The sequence below is a fragment of the Zingiber officinale genome, chromosome 1B (genome assembly GCF_018446385.1).
Source record: "Zingiber officinale cultivar Zhangliang chromosome 1B, Zo_v1.1, whole genome shotgun sequence".
In the NCBI taxonomy this organism is placed as follows: Eukaryota; Viridiplantae; Streptophyta; class Magnoliopsida; order Zingiberales; family Zingiberaceae; genus Zingiber; species Zingiber officinale.
In genome coordinates this window covers 82,002,176-82,017,318 of record NC_055986.1, presented here as the reverse complement: position 1 = coordinate 82,017,318, position 15,143 = coordinate 82,002,176, and the positions used below count along the sequence as shown (strand labels likewise).

General features: G+C 39.8%; 1 protein-coding gene across 1 annotated transcript; it reads right to left on the bottom strand.

Annotated features, from left to right (window-relative positions):
- Positions 1–1,028: 1,028 nt before the first annotated feature.
- On the bottom strand, positions 1,029–1,490 carry LOC122039287 (pollen-specific leucine-rich repeat extensin-like protein 4). Its single transcript, XM_042599109.1, has one exon. The coding sequence runs from the start codon at positions 1,488–1,490 to the stop codon at positions 1,029–1,031; it is 462 nt and encodes a 153-aa protein (XP_042455043.1).
- Positions 1,491–15,143: the final 13,653 nt, after the last annotated feature.

Genomic DNA, 15,143 nt, shown 5'->3' with positions numbered 1-15,143 from the left:
ACCAGCGGCTGGGGCTGCAGATACTAGACTAGGGGTTGAGGCTGCAGTTGATATGGCGATCCCACGACAGAACTCTGTGGTACTATGAGGGTGCTGGGGTGCTCCTGTCCTTGCATGCTATAAGCAGCAGCTGCAGGGGGAGCTATCCTCTGCTGGCGATGCGAAGTTTGGGCTCTGTGCCCTCCTCACTGAGTCCCTGGCTGACTGAGCTGAACTCCATGACCAGAAACTCTAGAAGCAATATGCTGAGCATTCAGCGAACAATCTCGCCTCATGTGCCTAGGAAGTTTGCAATAATAGCAAACTGACAGCCCTAGGGTGCAAGCTAATGTGGTGTGCTCTCTGGACCCACACCAGGCGCAGTGGATGTCTCTGGCGGGTTGTTTCGGGTCTGCTGAGGAGGCCGGAAACGTCCTGATGAAGACCGCCTCGACTTCTGAGGCTGACCAGCTACCCCAGAAGTTCCCTGACCCGTCCGACTAAGACCACTCTGCTGCTGTGTAGCCTGTGGCTGCTGGATCTGTCCAGATGTCCGATCCGTTTGTTTCTTTTTCTTGTCCGGGTATGCTCTCTGGTGAGCTGACTCTATCATCAGGGCTTTGTCCAATGTCTCTATGTAGGAAGAATTACCAAAACTGGCAATCTTTACTTACAAATGTCCATCCAGTCCCTGGACAAACTGTAGCATGCGGGATCTGTCTTCAGCAACTAATTCTAGACAAAACCTGGCCAACCGATTAAACTCAGCATTATACTCTGTCACCGTACGGTTGTTCTGCCGCAGACTTAGAAAATTCTGCCGGCGAGTCATCTGATATGTTCGTGGGCAATACTGGCTCTCAAAATCCTCTCTGAAACTCATCCAGGTAATATTCTACTCACCTATGATAGAACGCTGCATATCCCACCAGATACCAGCCTCATCTCGTAAATGGAAAGCAGCAAGCTCTGCTTTCTCCCACTCTGAGCAAGCTATATAGAAGAAGGTCCGCTCCATAGTCTCAATCCAGGATTGGGCCACGCTCGTATCAGTCTCTCCTCGGAATAGTGTGAATCGACTCGGCCAATGCTGGGATCCGGGCTCGTACTGCGACAATATCAGTGAGGTGGGTAGGGATCGACGTGGGAACTGGCAGAATCACTGGAGCTGGTGCTACAGGTGGTACCGTTGGATAGATTGGGGGAGGTACTCCTGGTGCTGCTGCATAAGCTGGAGCATGTACCACTGGTGGTACTACAGGGTCGATATGAGTGGTCACGGCTGGAGGTACGGTAGGTGGTGGTACCGTAAATGGAGCAACCGGTACCGCTGGTGCAGGTGCTGGGTACATTGTAGGCACTGGGGGCGCGAGTGTCGCTGGTGCTGGGTACACAGTAGGTCCAGGTGGCGGTGGTGCTGGGTACACCGCAACCTCTGTTGGTGGAGGTATCGGGTTTGCCACGGGTGTTACAGTGTATAATGTATGGGTGGGTACCTCTGACGAAGCCATCGGAGTCTAAGAACTCGACGCACCTGCAGTATCTTGAGTTTGTCCCTGATTGATAGGCTCAACCCCAGTAGGGATCTCTGGCGAGTCCGTTGCCAGAGATTCCAAAGTCCTCTTACATGGTCGTCCAGCACCACGTCTCGACGTAGCTGCTCGTGTAGATCTCCTCATATCTGTTAAGTTATAACTCAGATATTACTACAAGTAACAAAAATTATAATATTACCTTTTTACCTATTTGTCGTCTAGAGATGTTCCGTCACTGTCCAGTCCCCAATTTTGACCTCAAAATTATGGACGAGAAAATTGACGGAAACCCGTATAAATCTGAAAAAATAAATACCCAAGTTAACTAGCAAACTTGGGCTAACTCTCAAATCCAGAACACGAAAAGTAGGTATCGTAACCCGCTCTGATACCAAGTAAATTGGTATCAGATAAACACGCAAAACCAAAATACAAAAACTAAGCATCCGAAACCTGGCTCTGATACCAAATAAATTGTCACGCCCCGGGGGAGTCCCTGTTAGAAGAAATTTCGGCAGCATCTCCCCTGTACGGGTGACAATCTGAGACATACCTACAAGCCCTCTGGGCCACACAAACCTCGTCCAACACAGCTGGAACATATATATATATAAAATAAGCAAGCACCCACGCACCCACGCAGTTTAATAGTAAAAACTAAACCTAAGCAATGATAAGGAAATTATCTCAAATATCCTACTCAACTACACTCATAAAACTCAAATCTTATATCCTACTCAACTACACCCATAAAACTCAAATCACCAACGTACATCCAAACCTACCTCTTTTAGCGTCCGGGCAGGCATGTAGGAAGATATACCAAATGAAAATCCATCGATAATAAAGGACCATTCAAGATCCAAAGTGTCAAAAAGATGCAAGTATGAAAACATAGACGATAACATAATAAGGAAACCAAAGAAAAGATCCAAAACGGAAATCCTCCCAATCTGGAGGGGGGCTAGCGACTGGAAATCCTCTCGGCAGCCTCAACCTGAAAATGGTAATATCAACGAGGTGAGTCAACTCCTCAGCGGATACCAAGTTGACATGCATAGCAAAGTATAACAACTAATAATAAATATACGTACAGTATCATGGATATATATCATGTGAAAAATGCAGAACTGTAAGGAGAAGGAGTATTTGTACTAACCAAGACCTGAGTATAGGGGTAACAAGGTCGTCAGATCGAGAGTATCATAAATCCTGTATGCATGTCAAACATATGCATTCACCAAATATGCAGCATATAAAGTGCAGCAAGCACAAGTAATAAATGCAGTCAGTGCATATGATGCAACATGTCCTGGTCACCCCTGATGTCAGTCAGTCGTCTCACACACGATGGTGAGACCGAGTGGGGGGTTGTGACAACCGTGCACTCTGCCATCACTGCTCCTGAGTGACTGAGTGGACGGGATGCTGTCGGAGTACACCTATCCTCCTTACCCCAAATCATAAGTGGGGGAGCTCAATGCTCTTATCTCCCTGAGCCAGTCTAGAGGAGGGATCCCTGCCCTGCTACTACGCTGCGTCACACTATCCATGAGTGGACCAGCGAAGCCCTTGACAGAGCAACCTGCTGCAACATACCCTGCCTGATAAAAATCACTAACCCATGAGTGGTTGTGTGTGCAGATCCATGTAACTAGTGATGTGCTCAACAATAATGGAGCCAACAATCCCACAGCATGCAATCATGTGAGATGATGCATGACACTAAGCATGAAAATATCTTGATCCTATCCATCTCTACCAAAATGTGTACCAAAAGATATATGGATCAAATAATATGATCTAGGTACACAGGTCAGGTATGGTAAAATTATTGGTGCAATATTCCCTAAGTCAAGGTTGACCTGGTTGACTAAGCTTGAGATGACTCAAGCTTGAGTCTTGATGTATGAGTTTCGATGTTTGACAATACATTGGCAATACATAGAGACTGATAATACATGGAGATTGATGGAACAATTCTCCGTTGGTCAAGGTTGGCCAGTTAGAAGTGAAAAAGAGTCAAGTACGTCAACACTGACTGGATACTTGACTGAAAATTCCTAGTGAGTGAAGCTAGGCAGATGGAAAGTCCTTGTGAGTGAAGCCAAACATTTGAAAAATCCTGGTGAGTGAAGCCAGGTGAAAGACCTAGTGAGTGAAGCTAGGCAAAGGAGAAGTGCTGGTAAGTGAAGCTAGACAGTTGGAAAATCCTGGTGAGTGAAGCCAGGTGAAAGACCTAGTGAGTGAAGCTAGGCAGTATAAAAACCCTAGTGAGTGAAGCTAAGTGAAAGTCCTGGTGAGTGAAGCCAGGCATATGGGAAACCCTAGTGAGTGAAGCTAGGTGAAAGTCCTGGTGAGTGAAGCCAGATAGATGAGTAATCCTAGTGAGTGAAGCTAGGTAGAAGAGAAGTCCTGGTGAGTGAAGCCAGGCATGTGAAAATCCAAGTGGGTCAAGGTTGATCGGACACCTGGTATTGAGAAGTCCAAGTAAATCAAAGGTTTGACCGGATACTTGGCACAAGGAGAAAAGTCCAAGTGGGTCAAAGGGATTGACCGGACACTTGGTGAGGAAGTCCTAGCAGGTCGAGGGTGACCGGATGCTAGGCATGATGTCCCAACATATCATGGTTGACTGGATGTTAGTTTGAGGGACTTTGGACTTGATTTGTCAAGTCATGAGTGAGCAGAATCGATCAACCGATCGATTAGCTCATGTCCAATCGATCGGTTGATCGCTTGGGTGAGGTGCCACGATAAATTCTTCTCCCAATTGATCGAGTGATCGATTGGGGAAGAAGCACTGACACACAGAACGCCTCCCAATCGATCACCTGATCGATTGGGAGCTTCCAATCGATCGAGTGATCGATTGGGAGACTGGAATCATGCGAGGGATAGTGAATCGATCGGGGAATCGATTCAAGCGAGTTCCAGAAAATACAGAGGCGCTCTGAATCGATCAACCGATCGATCCAAAGTCTCCCCAATCGATTGGGAGCAACCCAATCAATTGGGATCCAACCGTTGGGACTGGATAAAGTCGTTGCAAGCGTTTTCTTCAGCAGATCTTCACCCGATTCTTCTCGGATACATATCGATTTCTCCACAGAGCTCACAGCCAGATCTTGAAGCTTCTTGGAGCAATGTATTCTTGCATTTCCAAGGTCAAGAGGCAACAACAAGTAAGAAGAAAAGAAAGCTAGGGTTTTATGCTGTAAAATCTTATAAGATTTACTTGTATTTGCTTCTTATTTTCTTCTTGTTGTGTGTGAGTGCTGTACAGGCTTCTCCGCCTTCGGTAGTTACCGTAAATGAGTGTTTTCATAGTGGAGAGTCTATGTCATGTGTGGATCCTTAGATTAATCACCTCTTCTTTGAGGTGGATACCAAGTAAATCCTTCGTGTTAGTGTTGTATTTGTGTTTCTTGTATTTTCCGCTGCATATCATCACCAAGAAACAAGCGACGACAAGACGATGAGCGCACGACGAGCTATTCACCCCCCTCCTTTAGCATATTTCGACCCTAACAAGTGGTATCTAAGCGAGGTTGCTCTTCACCGAAATCATCGCCGGAAGGGACAACAAGGCTAGAGGGTGAAGAAGTTGAAGCAAATTCAAAAGTCAAAGACTTCATTAAAAGGCTCACCTTCAAGATGGAATTCCGAGATGGACTAGGATTCGACACGAGGGTGCCTCCACCATTCACTATGACAAGCTTCGATTCTTGGAAATTAAGAATCAAAAATTTCTTGATGATGGAAATAGAGCAATGGTTTGCTCTAATGGAAGGCTTCGAAGCTCTAAGAAATTCAAAAGGCAAGATCCTCAAGAAGACCAAATGGAGCCAAGAGCAAATTCAAAGGAGCGAGACAAATGATAAAGTGACCAAGCTATTAGTCAATTTATTGCCAAGCAATATTTTGGCTCAAATTGGAGAATTCGAGGATGCCAAGGAGGTTTGGAGAAAATTGGCAAAGATTCATGAGATCTCCACCACTGTACCAAATCAAAATGGATCCAAAGAGGGTGACTCAGTTGTTAGAGTGTATACTAAAAGCCTAGTTTTTGTAAACATTTATTTGTTGAAATAAAAGAATCACATTGGTCAATATCTGCATTTATTTGTTAAATGTAATTGTTTAATTAATTTATATAGTAGACAACATGGAGTGTGGTGTCATACTCAGAAGATCATGTTGTCGGTTCTCTATAAATTAAAAATAAGTTGCTCACGACTAAAATGGAAAGGAACAAAGCATCAAAATAGTCGTAGTGTAATTAAGTATTAGTCCATCTTGACTAATAAATTACACTGATACATTTTAAGTGTATTGAGTAGGACCATTTAGGTAAGTTCTTTTTGTACTGACTTAGTAAAAGAACTAGACCTTAGTTATTATGGAAGTGTGCGCTCTTAATCCTAATATAATAACAAGCACATATATTTAATATTTATTTTTTTGACTTATCAAAGGGTGAGGTTTAGCTCGATAAATCAATATGCCCGATAAGTTAGGAAATGATATTACTTATAGTGTATGTTGTTGATTATAGAAGGAATCTGTGTCCTAGTTATCTGGGTTGAGAATGTCCCCAAGAGGAGCTCATAAGGATTGTCATGTTAAACCATGCAGGTGGACCTAGTCCGACATGACAATGAAGTTGAGTGGTACTACTCTTGGAGATAGATATTAATTAAGTAAATTGTCAGTAACTTACTTAATTAGTGGACATTCTTAATCTTAAACACAGGGAGACTAACACACTCATGATAAGAAGGAGCCCATAATATAATTTGGGATTGGTGCGGTAGTGTGGTAATAACTCTCTAGTGGAATGAGTTATTATCGATGAACTTGAGTTGTGTGTTCGAGGCGAACACGGGATACTCAAGCTCATCGGAAGGTCAAAACCAATTTCTCCTCTAGGTCCCTGTCGTAGCATCATTAAAGCCTCAAGTCCATCCAAAGAAAGGCCCGTCTTGGTGTCCAAGAAGGGGGTCAGCCCATTGCTTGGGTCGGCCCTATTGCTTGGTGACCAAGCATGTAGGGGCCAGCCACAATTATTTCAAATAGGAGGGGTGTTTTGAATTTTTAAAATCTTCTCTTTGTAGAAAACTATAAGTTTTAAAAGAGATTTTAATTTTTAAAACTTTCCTTATTTGAATTAGGCCACATGTTTTAATAGAGAGTTTTAAAAGTTTTAAAACTTTCCTTTTTTAACCATCCTCATGGTTTAAGAAAAAAAGGGAGATAAGTTTTAAAATTAAAATTTCCTTTCATCATGTTAAAAAAGGAAATTTTGTTAGAGAAGTTTTAAATTTTAAAACATAGTTTTAATTTTTAGAACTTTCCTTTTTTTTAACTCCTACTTTAGGAAAGAGAGCTTGTAAATTTTATAAGAGGATTTCTTCTTGTAAAATTTTTAAAAATTATATTTCCTTTATTCCCTTGATGAGGTGGCTGGCCACCTTGCTTGGTGCCCAAGCAAGGGGCCGGCCATAATAAAATAAATTAAAATCATCACAAAATCAAATTTGGTGATTGATTCAATCAAGAGGAAAGAAAAGGAAAAATAACAAGGAAAAAGGAAAAACTCTTGGATGATTTTATTTTTTGTAAAAAGTTTTTCCTTATTTGTCTTGGGCAAGTAATATAAAAGAAGGGGTGAGAGGGCTTCATGAGACACAACTCTTATTCTCTTGCTTGGAGATCTCTTGGTGGCCGGCCCTCTCCCTTCTCCCTTTCCCTTTGCTCTCTTCTCCTTGGTAGTGGTGGTGGCCAGATTTTAGAAGAAGAGGAGGAAGTTTTTGGGTGGTGTTCATCTTAGAGGATCGTCACCCACACGACGTCCAAGGCGAGGTGAGGAATACGGCAGAAGATCTCGAGGTCATTAGCTTACAAAGAGAAGGTATAACTAGTAATTTTCTTCTGCATCATACTAGTTATTTTCTTTGTAAGAATTCTAAATACAAGAGGTAATTAGATCTAGTTTTTCAAATAAGTTTTTTTGAGTTTATGTTTCTTCTTTTTTGAATTTGTGATTCGATTATTCATTTTGGTTAACCTAGAGTTATTTAAGGAAATTAAATATTAGCTTTCCTTAAAAGGCTTTGACTAGGCGGTGGTGGTTGCTCCCATATCCAAGAAGGTCATGTGCCTCATCATGCAGTCCTTGAAGCCAATTTTAGAAATTAATATTTAATAGAATTAATAACATAGGTGGATTTGAATCAATAGTGTTAAGTTCCGCTTGCGATTCAAATCTAAACTATCAAGAACAGATAAGTTAAATTTGGAATCAATGATGTTAAGTTCCGTCTGCGATTCCTAATTTAACTTCTAAAGAACACAATAGGTTATTTAAGGAAAGGTTCGACACTTGTACAAAATTTTTTGTACAGTGGAACCGATATGTTTTCCTAGGATTAACCAACATCAGTGGATCAAGAACAAGAGCAAGAGGACTCCAAAGTTGAGAGATGCTCAACTTCCGAAGAGGAAGTCCAAGAAGCCTCATCTTCAAGGGAATGCAACCAAAAGAGCAAGGAAGAAGCATATTCCTTGTTCCATGTACAAGATGAATATGAAGAAGCCTCCACCTCTAGGATTGAGGGGGGGAGACCTTCATTGACACCGGATCAAGAAGAAGGAGAAGCTTCTACATCCGGGTCAAGTGGAGAAGAAGATGCTACATCCTCCAAAAATCAAGAGACATCAGGATCAAGTGTCATCCCTAAACATGAAGGTATAATTATGTCAAATAAAAATAAAAATCATATTATTTGCTTTGAGTGTAGGGAACATGGACACTACAAGAGTAAGTGTCTTAAATTGGCCAAGAAGAAGGGTCAAGTGGCACCAAAAGGTAAGAAGAAGCCCAAAGAGATCGTCCCCACAATAAAGAAGAGCAAGGAGCACATTGTGTGCTTTTCGTGCAATCAAAAAGGGCATTACCGAAGTCAATGTCCTAAGGGGAAGAAGGTGGTCAAAGTCAAGGGAGGAAGCACAAGTCAAGGGGGAGCTTCCAAGGTAAAACCCAAGGTATCATTTATTGAGCCTATCCCCTTGAATTATGGTAAAAAGCATGCTAATTCTAGTTTATATCATCTTAATACTATTTACCATAAAAATAGGAAGCATGATCGAATTAAGGAAAATTATGTAGTCTATCATGCTAAAATCACTCAACCTAAGGTTAGAAGGGTAGAAAATAATTTAGGCAATAACTCTAAGGATTCTAGGTATTTGCCTAAGAAAAAGAAACTTCAAGGGGTTAGTGAAAAATCTAAGGTTGAGGTGTTACGGAAAGAAAATCAAGTCTTGGCGTCAAGACTTGATAAATTGGAGAGGACTCTTAGAAAAATTACAAATGAAATACAAGGGTCCAAGAATCAAAAACTAGGTCTAGGAAAACAACAAGTGTCATCCAATGGTCATAGGGGTTTGGGATACAAACCTAAAACCAAGAATGATGTGCCTTCTTACCATAAAGTTCCATATAGCTATGGAACCAAGTCTAGGTCTAGTGGTCAAGCTAAAAATACTAGGGAAGTTATTCCTAAGGGTGCGTTTGGTTCAAGTCATCATGTATAACCTTGGTTATGTGATTACCAGGTAATCACATAACCAAGGTTATAGGGAATAAAACATAACCAAATGTTGTTTGGTTCAACTTAGGTAATACAACAAAAACTTGTTTGTTTGAAGGTTTTAATGAATACCCTAGTTTAATATTTTACCGTATTACCCTCAGTTACAAAACCAACTATACATAATATTATTATTATTATTATTAATTATTTTTTAATATTTTTTTACTTTTTTTTTCCTGTATATTTTTTTACTTTTTTATGTGTTTTTTTATTTTTTTAATGTTTTTATATTTTTATATTATTTATATCTTTATTTTTTATTTTTTTACATTTTTTAAATTTTAATTTTAATTTATTTTTTTTATTTTTAAAATTTTTAAAATTATTTAAATTATTTTAATTTTTTAAAAAAAAATTAAAATTTTTTAACATTTTTAAAATTTTTATTTTTAAAATTTTATTTTTTAAAATTATTTATTTTTAAAAAAATAAATTTTAAATTTTTCAAAAAAAAATTTTATTTTTTTTACATTTTTTCTCTTTTTTTCATGTTTTTCTTATCAGAGGGTATTTTTGGTAAAAAAATTCGTTAACCCCGGAATCAAGAAAAACCTTAGCTTTCTGAGGTTTTCCGATTCCGGGCTGCATGACCCTTTTGCTGACGTGTCGGGCATGGAACATTACTTGGGAACCATCGAATACCTAAACGAAACAAGGTTTTTGTTGATAACCTTGGATGGATAACCAAGGTTATCAAGAATAACCCCGAACCAAACGCACCTAAGAGTATTTTTGTGACAAATGTGACTAAGACTTCAAAGAAGTCTAAGAAAGTCACTAAGAAGGTCACGAGGGAGGCAATCCCTAGAGTTGACCTAGAAAAGGTGATCAAGGCTTCTAAGAAGCCTAACAAAGTCACTAGGAAGGTATCTAGGGAAGTTATCCCTAGTGAGTACCTAGAATATCCAAGGAGCACCAATAGGTTTTGGGTTCGTAGGAACATTTTCTCTACCCCTTAGATGGGTTAGAGAGTGTCAACTCAAATTGGAAGGGTAGTTAACCCACTTTAATGAAGTTGACACTCGAAGAGCATTTTCAAGGTTATTATTAACCTTTGAAAATGAAGTGGATTTTCATTTACTCTTTAAAAGAGTAAAATGTGCCATAATTTGAAAATACTGATTTTATTTTAAATTGACACAAATTGGGAAAACAAAAGAAATACCAAATTGGGATTTTGGTATTTTCTTAGGGATTTAAAGGCAAATCTAAGCCTTAATTTAAAGTTATTACTCTTTGAAAGAGTAATGTGTGCCAAACATTGAGGAATATACTTAATTTTAATTGGCACAATTTAATCATGGGTTAAAGAAATGTCAATTTGGATTTTGGCATCTTCATGAGTAGATAACGGGCAATCTAGGTTAATTTTAGGTTTAGCTAAGGATTTAAGGACACTTAGATAGATAATCTAGGTACTTTATTTAAGCTAAACTACCAAGTTTTGTTTGCCCATCACATGCCATGACATCATTTTTGCATTCATGCTTTATTATGAAAACACACAAAAATACAATATCATGTCATACATATATCATGTAGTTATAGGAAATTTTCTTTTGAAAAACATTTATTTTTGATGTATGTCATAGCACATCATGCATTATTTTTAATTCCTTACAATTAAGGACACATGACATTTACTAACAAGAAACATCCTTGGTGGATGTTCAAAATTCTTAAAATGCCTAGATAGAAATGTATGATTCCTAGTTTAGGGCAAAACCAAACTTTACATCTCACAAAGACTTATAAGGTGACTTGTATGTGCTTTAGTGCACATTAGATACAAGTGAGATGTTAGGACGATGAACGAAACTCAAGAGGTTGATTTAGTGCATCTAGTTGAATTTTAGGTTCATCAAAACACCTAGTTATGTGTTTTCCAATCATTGGGAAAGTTAATGTACAAGTCATGTGCATTGAGGCCAAAGAATATAGTTGGATATTGGTTTTGAAAAAAAAATTAAAATACTTTTGGAAAACCTTGATAAATGCTATCTTTTGATAGTAATCATCATTGTAAAGTTAGACACAAACTTGAAAAAAACACAAAAGTTTTTACAAGTTTCCAAGTTTGTGTCAATCATTGAAAATAGGAAGTATTTTATCAGAAAATTATTTTTCCTTGATAGTATATACCCTAAGTAATGTCTACAAAAATTTTCATGATTTTTAGAATTTTGTAAAATTTTTTGGGAGTTTCTGAAATTCTCTAAAATTAACCTTCAGAAAATCAGGGCTTCAATCAATCACCCGATCGATTGGAATGCCTCAATCGATCGGGTGATCGATTGAGAAGGCAGGTATGCGAACAAAAACTTTGTCGATCGATCCACACTGCTTCAATTGATCCACTGATCGATTGAAGTGCTGAATTTGGCTGGGAAAGCATGTTTTTGTTGGAACCCCAAGGTTGTTTTGGTGTGATCAACAAGTTAAGTTAGGTCATGTGTTTTTCTAACCATGTGTCTAAGTGTGCAGGAGCTTAGGAGCACAGGTAGTTGAGCAGAAGATGCAACTAGCGAGAAGGACGACAAGTGGTGCGTCCGAGGGACGAGGCGCTGCGGAAGAGTACACCGGCGGATGAGAAGGAAGCGTGCGGTGGTTCCGAGGGACGAGAAGCCGGAACGAAAGACTGCTCGAGTAGCAAGGGTCGGCACGGAGTGTGACTGAGGGGCGAAGACTACGGATGAGTACGTTGGCGGACGAGAAGGAACCACACAGCGATTCCGAGGGATGAGAAGCCGGAGCGGAAGCCTACTCGAGAAGACCGGAAGTTGGGTTCAGGTGAGCCCTATTCCGGATGGCAGAGATCACCCAAGCTAGCGAAAGACTCGGTCTGAGGCGAACAGAACTGGAGCAGAAGACCCAGGCTAAAAAAAGTCAACGGGATTGACTTTCCCGCCCGGGGCGCCCGAAAACCTTCCGGGCACCCAGACCTGAAAAATTGACCAGATCATGGTTGACACAATCTGAATGTTGGGGGATAAAGTTTTATCCCCCCAGAGCGCCCGGAACCCTGAAGGCGCCCCGGCCAAGGCTATAAATATAGCCTTGGTCCAGAAGCTTTTAATTAATTCAGAACTCAAGCAATTCTTTCAACACTTGTATGTTTTCTCTTTAGTTTAGCTTATGTTGTGCGCTTCATTGCTGTAAAAAGCTTCTCCGCCTGAAGGAGATACTAGTGCTACGCTTTCCTTGGCAACCTCCCCTGTTGTAACCAAGTAAATCCCGGTGTGCCTTTTACTTTTCTGATTTACTTTCTGTTTATCTATTTATTCTATTTATGCAAGTGTTATCTTAAGAGTTCGAGAAGGGTTGGTTTTTGTTTTTGTATTTACAGGGCTATCCAACCCCCCCCCTTCTAGCCGGCCGCAACGGTCCTACAAGTGGTATCAGAGTCGAGGCGCTTCAGGAGGACTAACCGCCAATCGAAGCAAAGATAATGGCTGGACCAAGCATCCACCCGCCGAAATATGAAGGGTATTTCGCTACTTGGAAAAAACTGATGCAGGTATTTTTCACAACATATTTTGAATTAATTTTAACAATGGAACTTGGCTTTGTAGCTCCAGAGGGCAAGGAAAAAAATCAATGGACAAAAAAGGAACAGGCTGAATACATGGCGAACGACAAAGCAGAATACCATCTGTTAAGCGTTCTTCTGCCACAAGAAGTCAATCGAATCGGCAACTACAACTCCACGAAGGAACCTTAGGAGAAGTTTCTCGACCTGCACAAAGGAACTTCCGAAGCCAAGCTCGCTAGACGAGATCTGCTTCGCAATCAGCTCACCAACCTACAACTTGGGGAAGATGAGACAGTCGCGCATCTGCACTCGAGAATAAAAGAAATCATTACCGGACTTTCGAATCTCGGAGAAAAGGTAAGTAACCGAGATTCGCTTAGGTACACACTGAATTCTTTTCCTAGAAATTCAAAATGGGCATCACTAGTAGATGTCTTTTACATTTCAAAAGATTTAGAAAAAATTTCATTAGAAGAATTCTTTTCAACATTTGAGGTGCATGAGTCAAGATGTGCAGGAATGAAGGAGCCCAAGAACAATGTCACCCTCAAAGTTTCGAGAGACGAACCTGAGTCGGAATCTTCTCTCGACGATGAGGAAATGGTAATGATGGTAAGAAGATTCAAGAAACTTTGTAAATCTAGATCTACTAATCATCCACAGGGGACAAAGAAAAGGACAATCCGTTGCTACCACTGCAACGAAGAAGGGCACATCAAGAACAACTGCCCCAAGCTGAAGATTAAGGACAAGGAGAAGGGTAAGAAGCCTATCCAAAAGCGAAAGACCCTAAAGGCGACGTGGGACGATACGTCGTCGGAGTCGGAAGTCGAGGCATTCTCCGGACTTGCTCTAATGGCAAGTCATCAAGACGACGACTACGAGTCAAGCTCTTCTGAAATGAGCATCGATGAAGGGGGAGCCACGTCAGAAGAAAGCAGCAGTTCAAGGGGAGAAACGGACAATGAGATTGACAAGGTAAGTCAGGTACGATCTCTTCCTCCCGACAAAATGTTTAAGTTCGTTAAACTTTTAGCAAAAGATTGCTACAAATTAGAACAAGAAAATAAAATTTTAAAAGTAATTCTAGCTAAGTCTTGTCCCTTAGAAGAATTAGACAAATCAAAATTAGAAAATGAGAAATTGAAATCAGAAAATAAAGATCTGAAAATTCAAGTAGATTATTTGAAAAATCATGCATGCTCATCTAATTTTAGAAAATTTAAAAATTTGAATTGGTATTATAGATATCACCAAGGACAAATTAGGAATATTTCTAGAAAATATGTCCTTAAGAAATTTTTAATCAATCCAGTAGGTTGGAACCTATATAGGGTTCCTAAGTCCTGTTTAAATTAAACTATTGATTAGACTTAGAGCTTTTCAGCGAGAAAATTAAATATTGAAATTCTTTATGAGACTTTGTCTAAGGAAGTGGTTGTTGCTCCAATAACCAAGAAGGCCTAGTGCCTCGCCACGACCTGGAAGCTAAAATATTGAAATAAAAATGTTTAATTAACTTTCTGATAAAAGCATTAAGGTGGAAATTTAATAATACTTTAAAAAGTCTTTTAAACATTTTTCCTTCAAATTTTGTTTACTTAGAATTTCTTTTAGAAAATTTTCGTACTTAAATTTTTTACTTAATTTTTTTTAAGTTAAATTTTTTTTTTCAAAAAAGAAATCTTTATACTTAGAAAAAAAAAATCGTGCGTAAATTTTTTTTTGGAAAATTCAAAATTTAAGTTAGAAATTTTTTTTGCAAATTCTCTAACTTAGAATTTATTTAGATATTTTTTTAACCCTTAGATTTTTAGGAACCCTAATTTTTTATGTGATCAAAGGAGGAGAAGAAAAAATATAAGTCTAGGGGGAGATAGACAAAATTAATTTTTCTATCTTTTAGCACTTAATTACAAAATTTAGTTAGTTTATTTTCATGTCTATTTTACCCTAACTTAACTTGGGTTGATCACATAAAAAAGGGGAAGATTGTTGGAACCCCAAGGTTGTTTTGGTGTGATCAACAAGCTAAGTTAGGTCCTGTATCTTTCTAACCTTGTGTCTAAGTGTGCAGGAGCTTAGGAGCACAAGTAGTCGAGCGAAAGATGCAGCTAGCGAGAAGGACGGAACGCGGTGCATCCGAGGGAAGAGGCGCTGCAGAAGAGTATACCAGCGGACGAGAAGGAAGCGTGTGGTAGTTCCGAGGGACGAGAAGCCGGAGCGGAAGACTGCTCGAGGAGCAAGAGGCGCAGCTAGCGAGAAGGTCAGCACGGAGTGCGACTGAGAGATGAAGACTGCGGATGAGTACACTGGCGGACAAGAAGGAACCACGCAGCGATTCCAAGGGATGAGAAGCTGAAGCGGAAGCCTGCTCGAGAAGACCGAAAGTTGGATTCGGGTGAGCCCTATTCTGGATGGCAGAGATCACCCAAGCGA

Bases quoted from the DNA above. Each gene is read 5' to 3' on its own strand.
- LOC122039287 (XM_042599109.1), bottom strand. From the start codon at position 1,490: ATGGCTTCGTCAGAGGTACCCACCCATACATTATACACTGTAACACCC.